General features: G+C 35.5%; 1 protein-coding gene across 1 annotated transcript in view; it reads right to left on the reverse strand.

Moving 5' to 3' along the window:
• Positions 1-249: 249 nt before the first annotated feature.
• Gxylt1 (glucoside xylosyltransferase 1) overlaps positions 250-13,616 on the reverse strand; it is a 47,441-nt gene continuing 34,074 nt past the window's right edge. The window contains exon 8 of the mRNA XM_015493433.2: positions 250-6,413. Within this exon, the coding sequence (XP_015348919.2) occupies positions 6,252-6,413 (162 nt within the window). The 3' untranslated portion in view covers positions 250-6,251. The remainder of the gene's footprint in view (positions 6,414-13,616) is intronic.

The raw sequence follows: 13,616 nt of genomic DNA on the forward strand, positions 1-13,616 counted from the left end.
TGATAAATTAGGCAACTGAGGAACTGCTCTCCACCTGGACTCCTAGTGACCCAGCATCCCCACTTAAAGACCATACAATTGTTCTCTGTTTTGATGCTGGGCACTGACTACCTAAACTTTTTTTTTCTCTCCAATATTGGGGATTGAACCAGGGCCATGTACATGCCAGGGAGGCACTTTACCACTGAGCTACATCCTCAGCCCCCCTAAAATTGTTTTTGACTATTTATTAGAATAATTCAGACATCATTCAAAAAAATTAAACATTTTATTGAGTACATGTTTATTTAGTAACAGCAACAGTTTCTCAATAAAAAGATATGCCGAATTCCTTCAAAACTGAATAAAACAACTTTTCATCATTCTCAAGTTAGAACCAAATGTATAATTCTATACTCTCCTTTAATAACTCCCAAAATACACAAAATACTTGGAGGAAGATATTCACATTTCTCTCAAAACAAAGTAGGTTAAGGTAAAAAGCAGTTACAGGGCAAAAATCTCTACATATTGCAGTATACCATGATGCCTTCCTGCCACTTTGGAACTGTTACTCAAAATATTAAGACATCTTCAACCTTTTTCAGTTTTTTATTTCAGGAACTGGTGCAGTTTCTGACTGTCTCCTTCTCAAATCTGTTATAGCACCCTCAAAAACCACTGGTCCAACTCTCAAATACTGGTGACAATGCATGTGGACACAAGTCAGTTCTGAATAATTTTGAGTGGATGGCATATTCCTTAAAAATACTACAAGCCCTGGATTATTTTTGCACAACAAAAGTAACATTCCAATATTCCCTGAAGAGATTTTATATGACTATTGAAAACAGCTACGGTCCATCATAGTCAAAATCAACTTACTTTTTAACAGAATATTCACTGTTGCATTCTCTTCACCAGTTTTTAAAAGGGGTTGCTATGATGTATTTTATGGGTGTATATGCTCACATATTCTAATTGTACATAAAACTAAATCTAATCAAAGGTTGCACATCAGTTCTTAAGTTTGATATTAAGATGTCTGAGCACAGACCCTCCAACTAGTGTTCACAGTATTAGAGAGATAAGAGAAAATCTTTGCAAAAGCTCTCTTTTGTTTGAAAACTAAGTTTATAGAAAATTCTAAAGAAATATTCCCCTAGACATTTGGAATTATTAGAGATGAGGTGATAAAACAATTTTTTCAAAGTCAGACACTGATTTGCAGATCAAATTGATTACAGATTTTAAACTGCCCAGGCTAATATGCTATTCTTTATGCTATCCTATTATTTTTCATAATCCTGTAATTGCTAGATTTTGAATAACATCCTATTCACTCATAGCTTTTTCTTTTAGATTCTTATGCCACCTTTTAGACTTGTCTTAAGTTTATATAACTTAGTTTTAAAAAATCTAGCTTTATGTTCAATGAATTAAGAAACAACAAACATCAGAATAGTTTAGCCATACTTTAATAAGCAAAAAAGGGTTGCTTTGGCAATGTATAAAAGGATAACTATTATAGTACAAATCATTAATCTACTTTTATTAAATATTAAAATGCAGTAAGGCAATGATTACATCAAGATACTTGAAATTGCATTTCATAAATGGATAACTGGCCCCACACCTGACATATTGCACCCCTACTTTTATTTCCTATTTACTCTAAGGAATCAAAAATGTTACTTTATAAAAACAGATCAGTGGTCTTTCTAGAAACATTATAACTATGGTATTTATTACTTAAATTATAAGTGTCTAAAAAAGAAGACAGCAACGACTAGGGATGCAGCTCAGTGTTACAGTGCTTGCCTAGCAGGCATAAGGACCTAGGTTCAATCCCCGGTACCAACGAGAAAAAAAAAATTCCTCTTAAGGTTTTCCTCTTTAATTAGTGTTTCTACCATCTCCTGTTCTCTTTAATGCAGCTATAATAGTTCAATTGAAAACCTCTCTACTGAGGAATAAAACAATGTGATCTACTGTTGAAGCTACCATTCAAGATGAGGCAATGATTCCCAAACTCAGCTCCTATCAGTATCATCTGGGAAAACTACTATGGTAGATTCCTGGCCCTCCAGACCTGATAAAGCAGTCCCTCCACCCCAGCCTCCCCTGGTGAATGTGGTTAGTCTTACATAATCCAAATTTAGTATTACAAAATCCAAAGGGCAAAGTTAAAATGGAAGATATTGTTTCCATAGGTCCCAGATCATACACTGGGATCCAGTAAAAAAAGAAAAAAGGTTGAATCATTAGTACTGAAAAATCAGTGAGCATCTATCTGCAGGGTCAACAAACCGAGGCCCTGAGCCTCCTGCCATGTAACCAGCATCTTTCCTGACCTGCAGGACTAAGGCAGACAGTGACCTGGGGTGGGGGTGGGGGCACAACTCCAAAAGAAAAGGCTTCCACACCATTCCTCTCCATCTCTACTTCTCAATTTTCCCATTTCATTCCATGCTTCCTTTACTCTGCCTTTTGTCCTTCTCTTATTCCCTTCTCTTTCCTCTCCCTTTCTCACTTCCTCTCTTTTCCTTCTTTTCTGATTACTCATTTACATCTTTCTTCTCTACTTTCTCTTCCTGAAAAACTCTTCCTTACATAATATAAGCAAATTCTTATTGGAGATATATGCCAGAAAACATTTGGCCTGAGGATAGGACCACCAGGGCCAAACAGAACCTAGAGCTAACACTGGTGTGGTGTAACAGACCAGGCAGGATGTGTTCAAATCCATTCTTTCTTCGAAGTCTCACCTTCTCTTGTGAGGCTCGAAGGGCACACTACTGGCTCCACCTAAAAACCTAAGGCTTAGTGAAGTCTAAACAGCATACCTGAGGCCTCTGACCATGAAGAGAATCCAGATCTTGTTCTCAGCCTGGTCTTCCTGTCACTCTACACTGCCATCTGATTGAAAGCACTGCAGCAATGCGTAGGCAGTAATAACATTGCAGGCTCAAAATGTCCCCAAATCACTTGGTTACTGTATGCATGATGAACTCTTCTTCATGAGGAAAAAATAATTTTCTTAAAATATAAATCACAAAATATATTTCTAAAGGTTTCCCAAGTTCATTTAAGATGACTATTTTATACAAATGAAGTTCGACTACCTTTTAATCTTTCCACTTTGGTGATACTGTAGCCCAGAGATAATTCTGAGGTCAAAACTGTGTGTTTTTTAACACACAGCCTCAAAGAATATGTAGTATAATTTATGTCAACTGCATAGATATACTATGTTTTCTGAAAGACTTCTTATACTGAAAAACATATTATGTTCTCCAAGTTATCCATCTGTAATTTAACCTTATTAGATCTGAGCACTTCATTTCTTAAGAATTCTCAAGGAAAAAATTACCTTAAAGATAAAATTCAGAAAATTCACTTTAAAACTGTTATAGACGTTCTGTGATACCATTGACTTTAGGTTTTTTTTTTTAAAAAAAGACAGTTTTCACCATAACCCAATTTATGGTAAAATCCTCAATTAGGTCAGGTCTGAATAGACCAGAGGAAGAACCTTCCAGCTGGTCCACAATGTAGGCCACGGGACAGTATAAATAAGCCACAATACAAAGGAGACCACAGCACACAATCCAGTTGGATTAAACCATGACCACACTCTACACACAGCCATCCTCACACTGGAGCCCATAGGGCTGAGAGAATCCATTCAATGAGAAAAATCAAATCTTAATGAACTTACTAATATAGACTCATATCTTGTCAATAACCCCATAGTTTTTTCTTATTTCAAAATCACAATTATAATTGATCTACTAGGCCAGGAATTGTGGCACTCTAACTTCAACCTTAAGGCTGGCAAATAATTTCCAGTGGTTCCCAGACTAGTCAACATCGAAATCACCTGAGGTGCCTGTTAAAAACAGAATAATCATGTAACTTGTCTTTGTACCCTGATTCTAACAAACCAACTAAACAATGCCATACTGGAGATATCAGGGAAATCTGCTTAAGGACTGGATATCAGATGAGGCCAGAGGACTGCTGCTACTTTTATTAGGTACAAGACTCTGGAGTTGCCAAAGCATTCACAGTGATGTCTGGGATTTTAAGATACTTCAGCAGAGTGGGGGAAAAAAGAAATAAATTAAACAACTCAAATATTGCCCAGTATTAGATTGGAATGGTGAGTACCATTGAACTATGTGCTCCCTACTTTTTTGTAATTTTTAAATCTCTTCTATAATATTTTTTTTAACAGACATCATCCTAGAGAGTATATCAGTCTCTAAAGGGTGAAGCTCAGGATATCTAGTTTTAACAAGCTGCCCAAAGAGTCTTATATAGCTAAGCAATGGTCTCATTTGTAGACACTTAGAAAGGGTCTTATATACATCAGCCAAAATTTGCAATTTTAGGATTCTCATTTTCTCAGCAAGCTCAATTTCAACACAGTTCAGGTATTCCACCAAGGCATTCTGCCAAGGAAGTGGGCTCCTGCTCTCTCAACCCATCTGTTCTAAGAGTACTGGGCTGCTTATCCAGTTCTCTTATATTTTTATTTGTTTATTGGGGGGGGTGAGAATCAATTAATAATCTGCCTTTTTAAACCTTCCTCTCTCAATCTGTACCTGACTGGACTACACAAGATAGCAGACAACAAAGTACTGACTACTTCTTTCTACAAAGTCCTGATCTACATAAAGGACACTGTGTAGGCCAAACAGCATGATTTTTCCTTCATGAGTTCCCTTCTCTATTTAAGCATTAAAATATAAAGAGAGAAAAAGAAGATAGCACATAGTGCTTGGTAAAATGAGATATGTGCCCAAGCATGGTATGTACTAACATTCAGAATCTATAATTAACTACATAGCAGTCAAGAACACCAAGAGTAATATTTTTCTCAACTTCAAGGCTTGCTTTGAAAAATTAACTGTCCTGGCCAGGTGTGATGGTGCAAACCTATAATCCAAGGAACTTGGGAGACTGAGGCAGAAGGATCACAAAGTCAAAGCCAGCCTCAGCAATTTAGCAAGCCCCTGAGCAACTCAGCAAGATACTGTCTCAAAATAAACTAAAAAGGGCTGGGGTTGTAGCTCAATGGTGAAGTGCCTGTGGGTTCAATCCCTGATACAAAAAAAAAAGTGTGTGATGTTCAACAAGGCAAGATTAACCCAATAAAAATTATTTTTTCTGTAGTTAGATGTAACATTATTCTAATCCAAATCATCCACCAAGTTGTCTAATTTACTTAAGTAAGGCTCTATACATTTGCTTTTCAAAAATACCTTGCAAAGCCATTTTGAGGTAGAAGAAGTTTAAATGAACCACTTTTTCTACTCCATTGTAACTAAACTTACTGATCCAGGAAGTATATAGCTTACATATTTTGGCCCATTGCAGTTTCCACCATCAGATTAGCATTACTATTAAGGTTATCACTTTATTATCAACATAATTTTTTGCTTCCAGAATGCCCAGTAAAGCTGAAAATTTTCACTTAAAGTGATTTAAAAAAACAAAACAAAAAACTTCCCCAAATACCTTAGAACCCAGTTTTGGCAAGACAGTTTAATAATACATACAAAACAAAAACACTTTATTTCCCCCTTTCACGCACACACACTACACACATGCACACACACACACACACAGAATAATGCCTCAGAGTTTTCACTATTTTTCTTCTTTCTTATACAGCTCAATTTTTCGTGCAGCTTAGTTATAGTCTAAAAATAATTTTCAACACGATTGTCACAAAAATATTGTAGATCGGAGATGAAATGTATAAAGTACATAGATTGTCAATGGTTACATTGGTTACATCACATTTCTTGAGAAACAGAACCTTTTCTGTCCCTGTAAACAATTTTTTTCTCACATGTTTAAAGTGAGGTTAGTGCTGACATAAAATTATTGCTATACTCACAGCTTGAGTGTCCACCCTGTGTATGAGGTACGTTTTCCATCCATACACCCCTACCATTCTTACTCACTTGAGAGTAGGAGCCAGAGGAACTGTGCAGGCTACACTATAATATTTTCATCAACACTGGAATGACAGCAAGTAATGTTATGAAACATCAGAGATCAAAAAGTCTATCATCGGAGCCCAAAATTTTAACTTATTCTTCATTACATGAGTACACTGCTCATTTAACTTCTTCAGGAAAAAAATTACTCTGGAAATGAGTAATTCCTTCCTAAACATTTCATTCAAGACTATTCCTTCACACTTATCTTCTGCCACTTTGTTGTTTGCATCCATTTAACTTAGCAGTCACCAAGAATCACCTTTCCTTTGGTGGTCTGTCATAACGATCTCGTATGCTTTTCATTAGTTGCTTGATGAATATTTTGTAAATTTTTCCACAGTATGTATGCACTGTCTTTTGCAGTTCCAGTTCTAAAGGTTTTAATAAGGAACGGATGTTGTTATCTTCAAAAGAACACTAGAGGGGGGAAAAAAAGAAGAAAAAAAGCAATGATACATATAAAAACTTAATTATTTTCCAAACAACTTCGTCAATCAGTTTAATATTAATAACTTCCATTTAATATCTCACAGAAAGTATATGTTCAACAAATATTTCCAATGAATTATACTGAACTACTAGAGAAGACAGACAATGATGGCAAACCCCTGGGGGAATGAGGAAAAGCTTTTCAGAGAAGGGTAACAGAAACAGCATCCCAAGCCAAGGGAAGAACATGTCCAAAGGCAGAGAAGACCCAGAGATACTGATATAAGATGAGCAATGCTCTGAAGATACCTGGTAAAAACTATTTAAGCTGGACTCACTTAAAAAAGGCATCCCTTTTTAAAAGGATTTGGGAAGTATTTAGGAAGGAATACTCATTTCCAGAGTAATTTTTTTCCTGAAGAAGTTAAATGAGCAGTGTACTCATGTAATGAAGAATAAGTTAAAATTTTGGGCTCCCAGCATCCCACCCCATTCCACCTTCCAAAAATCTCTCTGGTAACAGTCTTGAGGCTAAATTAGAAAGGAAAGATGGGATGCATGAAAATGAGGAATGCAATATGATGACATAGTTTAGCATTTCCCAAAGAGCCCTATCTGCACAAAAAGATCCCCACAATAACTACATTTGAGAATTGCTAAATGTTATGCAGTTTTCATAGGGATTCATACTCTCACATAAAAAAGTCCAAAAAGTAAACAATAAATACATCATTAAAAAATCTATAAACAGGGTTGAAGTTGTAGCTCAGTGGCAAAGCACTTGGCTAGCACGTGTGAGGTACTGGGTTCGATCCTTAGCACCACATAAAAATAAATAAAGGCATCTGTCCGCCTACAACTAAAAAAAAAAAATTAAATACATTAACATCCTGATGAATATATTTGGGAACAGTATGGTAGTAGTTAAGAGAAAATAATTTGTAATCATAGGATTTTCATTAGGTGTATTTTTTAACTCAGTATTTTCTATTAGGCATATTTTCAATTAGAAAAACGGATGGGTCTTGAAAATAAAACAGTTTACATTAAAATTTGAAGACAGTGAAAAATGCAAACTCACAAAGTAAATTCAGAACCTGAAATCTGAGAGATCCACATGACCTAAGATTACACCTGAGTTTCACTAGTACATTGAGGGAGGGAGAAGAAACGAAAGCCCCAACGTAAGCACAGCGAGTCAGTCTGGGAAGCCATGGGATTCAGCAGTGAAGAGATGCCAAGAGATCCTACACCTCAGCACCGCTTGAGCAACAAGACTGTGAACATAAACTGCATGACAGCATAACTTTTAGGTTGATTAATTTTAAAAATTAATCACATATACTGAAGATAAATATCTAAAATTGTTTTGAACATACACACACACACACACACAAAAAAAAAAAAAAAGGAAGAGGAAAAGCTTAGCTAGGAACAATGTAATGAAAATAGTAACAGCACAAAAAGTGGTTGCTACATGCCAGATACCAATCTAAAAGTTTCATATGTATTAATAAATATAAACCTCATAACAACTTTACAAAATAGATAACAATATCCCCATTTCACAATAAAGCAACCAAGGCAAGGAGTAAGAATTTTCCTAGTTACAATCCTAGTAAGAGGTGAAGCCAGGATTCTGCCCCAGTAGCCCAACTCCAAGGTCCAAGCACTGAACCACAATACTGCAATGCTTTTCCAAATAAGCCAACAAAACAATGCTTTAAGTCTTCAAAACTATTGTCAAAGGATGAACCTCAATGAACAATGGGAAACTGAGAAAAGTGCTGTGCTATATATAGATATGCCTAAATGTGTCTGGTGTTGAAGGCGACATTGTCCAGTGACATCCCAACATGTACAAAACACACACCTGAATGACTGTGTGACAGGCAAGTAATTATGGGAAAACCAAACTGTGATTTTTTTTTTAACTATTCTGTAACAGTAAAATGAAACATTTAAGAATTAGGGGAAGACTGCTGATTCCTAGGATTACATAGTACTTGAGATATGGTTAAGTCGTTTTCATGGGATTTAAATCTGAATGTTTGGTTAAATATTTTTATTCCCTCACCAGTAGAAAAAAAAATTTCTGATAAATATTTTCTGAAATAAAACACAAAGTTGCATAAATTAGAACTCCTTCAGCCCACCGTGTGACACAGCAATTTGACCTTTAATGAAGGATATAAATTATCAAACTTGTATACAGCCTAAAGACACTGCATTCTGTCAGTCACATGAGCTGCATCTATGTGTCCCAGTCCCAAGCCACATGTGTGTGCCTTACTTGGATGGCAGGCCCTTTCCACACTGCAAACTATGCCTTACTCATCATCCTTCCCTCTACTTCTGAACCTAGTACTCATCATCCTTGGGCTCAGGTCAAATGCCAGCTCCTCTGGAAGCCTCACCCCATGCAGTTAATCATTCCCTCCTTTCATTGGCATAGTACCCAAATTTCTAGAAGTACACAAATTTCTAGAAGATCATGAAGATAGATAGATAGATAGATAGATAGATGAAAAGCAGAAAATAAATCATGAGACAATGATGATCATGATTAGGCAATATGAGGCATTTTTACAGAATAAAACATTCATGAAAAGTATGGCAAACTGGCAGTTCGATCCAAAAACCTTGAGTGTCAACCCTATACAAGGAGGTACTGTGCAAAACTCCTTTTCAGACATAATTATGCTAATATAAGTGGTGTGTAAAGTAAATCAAAGTTAACACAGAAACACCAAGGAAATATAACTCTGAATGAAATACATGAAGCAGAAAATACCTCATAGAGTCATAAAATGTTTTGTTCCCATTTTGAATTTGTAATTTTTAAATAATTTTTATTCACTCAACAAACTAATATTTAACAAATATGTATGGACTACAAAAACTGATTTGCTGGCATACATAGCTATGCATTTGCATTTTAAACTTGGTTCATATCCTTTATAATTCATACTATTCACTGCATTCCATGGCTATGACTAAGCTTCTGTCTGAAACTTGCATAAATACCCTTGTCTGTATGCAATTCTTTAAAAAATTACACTTCTTACTGAATTATAGATAAGGGAAGATAAGAGCGCCATAAAAGACTGATTAACTTCATTAAGTTGAAAAATGGATAAATACAAACTGTAGTTAACACAGACCCAAAGCAAATGCAAAAAATCATTCATTTACTATTCGAAATCATTTAAAAAATAAAATCTATTTTTTAAAAACCAAAAGTAATTAATCAACTTAAAACTATTACTCATATTTTTAAGGATAAATATTTATAAACCAAAGGAAAACACCCAAACAAGACTGAAGAGATTTAACTTACTAATAATAGATTGTTTTTAAATGCTCAAGACAAAAGAATTGTGTTTTTACAGGAATGAATTTCTTTTCTATTCTGTACAAAAATCTCAAACCCCTATTAATGTTTTTATTCATTTTTACTATCTATCATGATAAGTGATTATTTAGCAACTTTATCTGTCAAGTCTATAGGACAAGAAACTTAGCAAATAGTACCTGAAAATTGTGGCCTTCAATGCTGTTGGCACCTTGTCCACCACCAGGTTTGATTTCCAGCAGAAAGCTCTATTCCATTCCCCATCGTGGTGGACTACCATGCCAACATGGCACAGCACTCCTCGTCCATTTGCTGCCTATCCACTGACTACCTTCACTACCAGGCAAACTGCACAGCTCCATCCTGACCTCCCCAGGACCCTTCCACAGCCTCTGAAGCTTGTTCTCAGTGCAGACTGGCCTACTCACCTGGCAAACTCATACTCATTCCTCAGGACCCAATTCAAATAACTCCTCTTCAATGAGGCCTCCCCAGGCCCTTCAGGACAAAACTGCTAAGCTTTATTTTTCTAGTACAGTCTCTGTTACAATGGATCATAGTTAATGTTTTTATTCTTATTGCCACCTGTGAGGCTATATGAGACAAGAGGTTTTCAGTCACAAGCAAATGAGAACCTTGTAAATAGGGGTCATAATCTCTTCTAACGCTGACACTTAAACAAAACCAGCACTCTTATTATTTATTAATGTTTTGTCTTCACACCTAAGACTAAGTACAGTCTGGCAGAGCAGGCAGTACATCTGCATGAGAGCTCAGTGGTCACACATACTCCCTATCTAATAGTGAATGAGCTGACGTGGAGAGCTCCTTGTTGCAGCATAAATCCAAAGCTGTCTGAATCTGCCCAAGCCTTGTCTTTAGCATATTCACAGAGACCTGGTTCATTTTCATTCATTTTAAGTATTTTCTATTTTCCCTGTGATTTCTTCTTTGATCCATTTGTATTTAAGAATGTGTTGTCTGGATCTGGGGATGTAGCTCAGTGGTAAAGCACTTGCCTAGCACATACAAGGGTCTCAATCCCTGGCACTACCAAATTTAAAAAAAAAAAAAATTAATTTCACCTAGATATTTGTATTCATCTAAAAGTACACGTAGTATAATATTCTTCTCAATCCACTTTAATTACCCAAAAGGAGACCATAAAAACAAGAAAAACACACAGAAGAACAGATATCTGGGATAAGGCAAGAAGAAGGGCATTATAGTTTTTTTTTCCCCAAGTCATTATAAAGCACATGCTTAAAATAAACTTTATTACAAAAGCAACAAAAAAGATAAAGTAAACAAATAAACAAAGTATGAACATACTTCAGAATAAACAAAATATGTTAAAAATGTATAATATGAAAATTACAAAACATTCCTAAAAGATTAATGGAAAGACAGCCTGCTGTTCTTGGTTAAGATGTCTCAACAACACCGTCTCAGTCTGTTTTCTGTTCCTATAATAAAATATTTGAGATTGGGTTAATTTATAAAGAAAAGAGGTTTATTCCTCTCACTATTCTGGAAATCCAAGAAAATAGTGCAAACATCTGCTACACTTCTACTGAGGGTCTCAGGGAGGAAAGTGGAAGAGTAAACAGGCACATGCAGAAGGTCAGGGGAGCCATGCTTGCTTTCTAACAACCAGCCCTCTCAAAAAATAACCTCATCTCAGCCAGGTGAGAACTGTAATTCCAGAGACACAGGAGTCTGAGACAGGAGCATTGGAAGTGTGATGCCAGCCTTGGCAATTTAGTAAGATGTCTCAATAATAATAACAATAATAGTGGCTGGGGATATAGCCCTGTGATAGAGCACATCTGTGTTCAATGCCCAGTACGTCAAAAGAAAACTATCTCACACACAAGGGCACTGTTAATCCCTCACGAGAGTGAAGCACTCATGACTTCATTACTTTCAAAGGCCCTACTTCCTCTCAATACCATTACACTGAAAATTACATTTCAATAAGAGTTTTGACAGGGATGAACCACATCCAACACACAGCAACCAACAAATTTAATGTTCCTCGAGTAAATGTATAAAGCTAATATATTCCCAATAAAATTATCCTCAAACTTTCTTATCGAGTGAAACAAGTTGATACTTGTGGGAAAATAAATATATAGTGGCTAGGAAAACACTGAAAAGGACAGGCTATGAAGAAAGGATAGCCCTACCAGATTTTAAAACATAATAATAACTAAAACAGTATGACACACAAATGGATAGACCAAAGCAACAAAACAGAAAATACAAAAACCACAAAGAGAATTGCAGTATATGATAAAGTCAGTATCTCAACTCTTTGCTTTGATAATAAATAAACTTTTTAAATAAATGGTATTGAGACAACAAGGAAGCCATTTGGAAAAGGATCAAATGGTATCCATTCCAAAACAAAAGAGTAAAGGTAATAAATGAAATAGTGCATGGGAAATTCTCCTATAACTGGTTCTATCTCCCAAGTGTAGGTAGGAAAAGACTGATAAACTTGATTACATAAAAATTTTTAAACAAACTCTGAAGGGCATGAAATGTCATCAGCAAAGTCAAATTGGGAGAAAATATTCACAGTAATATATCACAGATAAAGGCTAACACCCACAATACACAAAGAACTTTTAACAATTAAAGGGAGGATCAAAACTCCCTTATGAAAATAGCTGTATAATTCTGTACATATGCTAAAAATCACTGAATTATACACTTGAAATAAGTGAACTCCATACTTTAATAAAATTATTTTTCAAAAACCTATAGAAGAATAGGCAAAAGACAAGAAAATTCATTCTCAAAAATATTAAAGTGGTTCTTAAATATATAAAAAGATATTCAACTTCACTTGTAATAAGACCAATGCAAATTAAAACTCCACCAAGATTCAGTTTCTAAACTGACACATTTTTTAAATCTTGATAATACATTCTATTAATAAGGATGTGGGCAATCGGCTGCCTCATGAACTGTTGGCAGGAATGCCAACAATCCTTACAGAGGGGAAACAGGCAGTATCTTCACTATAATAATCTCACTCCAGGAATTTACCTTGAAGATTCACCTCCCAAATACACATACACACACAGCAAGGCCACTGCACACTGCTACATTATTTATAATCCAAAACGCTAGCATCTACCAAATGTCCTAACAAAGAGATTGGTACAGATATTTCCAAAATATTTTAAGTAAGGGGAAAAATAAAACCCAAAGAACAAATGAATACATATACTACCCTTTATGTAAGAAAAGAAAAATTATGAAATTATAAAACAAAATTATAAAATTATAAAACAAGCATTCACACATCTTCCCTTCTTACAAATAGAAACCTAGGCACACAAGCCAGAAAACGACACAGGAAACTGTGGGGAAAGAGGGTTGGTGGGTAAGGGACAAGGAAAGAAGTGTTACATCTGAGTAAACCCTTACGTGGCTTTCACTTTTTGAAGTGTATTAATATTCCATATATCAAAAATATTGTATCAATAAGAGTAGAAAATAAAAGCTAAAACTAAAAACTTTCTGAAAAGAAAAAATGGACCCAAATTTCCTTCAAATAAATAAAATAATTACATTGAAAGGGAAGGACAAAGAACTACTTCAGGTAACTTCTGAACACAGTATTGAGTGTTTACCCTTGTTCAGGGGCAGGGGAGGAGGAAAAAGGGCTGGAAACAAATCCAGAACACTTCAGTAGTTTGGTTTTGCGGGGTGGGGAAGTGAAGGTAATGGCAGAATGAAACATTTCTGAAATCACTTTAAATGTATTATCGGGTTAAGCAAATAAGGAAGTGTATTAATGTTAGAAGTAAGGATTCTAGGGG

The sequence above is a fragment of the Marmota marmota genome, unplaced genomic scaffold (assembly GCF_001458135.2).
Source record: "Marmota marmota marmota unplaced genomic scaffold, marMar, whole genome shotgun sequence".
Lineage (NCBI taxonomy): Eukaryota > Metazoa > Chordata > Mammalia > Rodentia > Sciuridae > Marmota > Marmota marmota.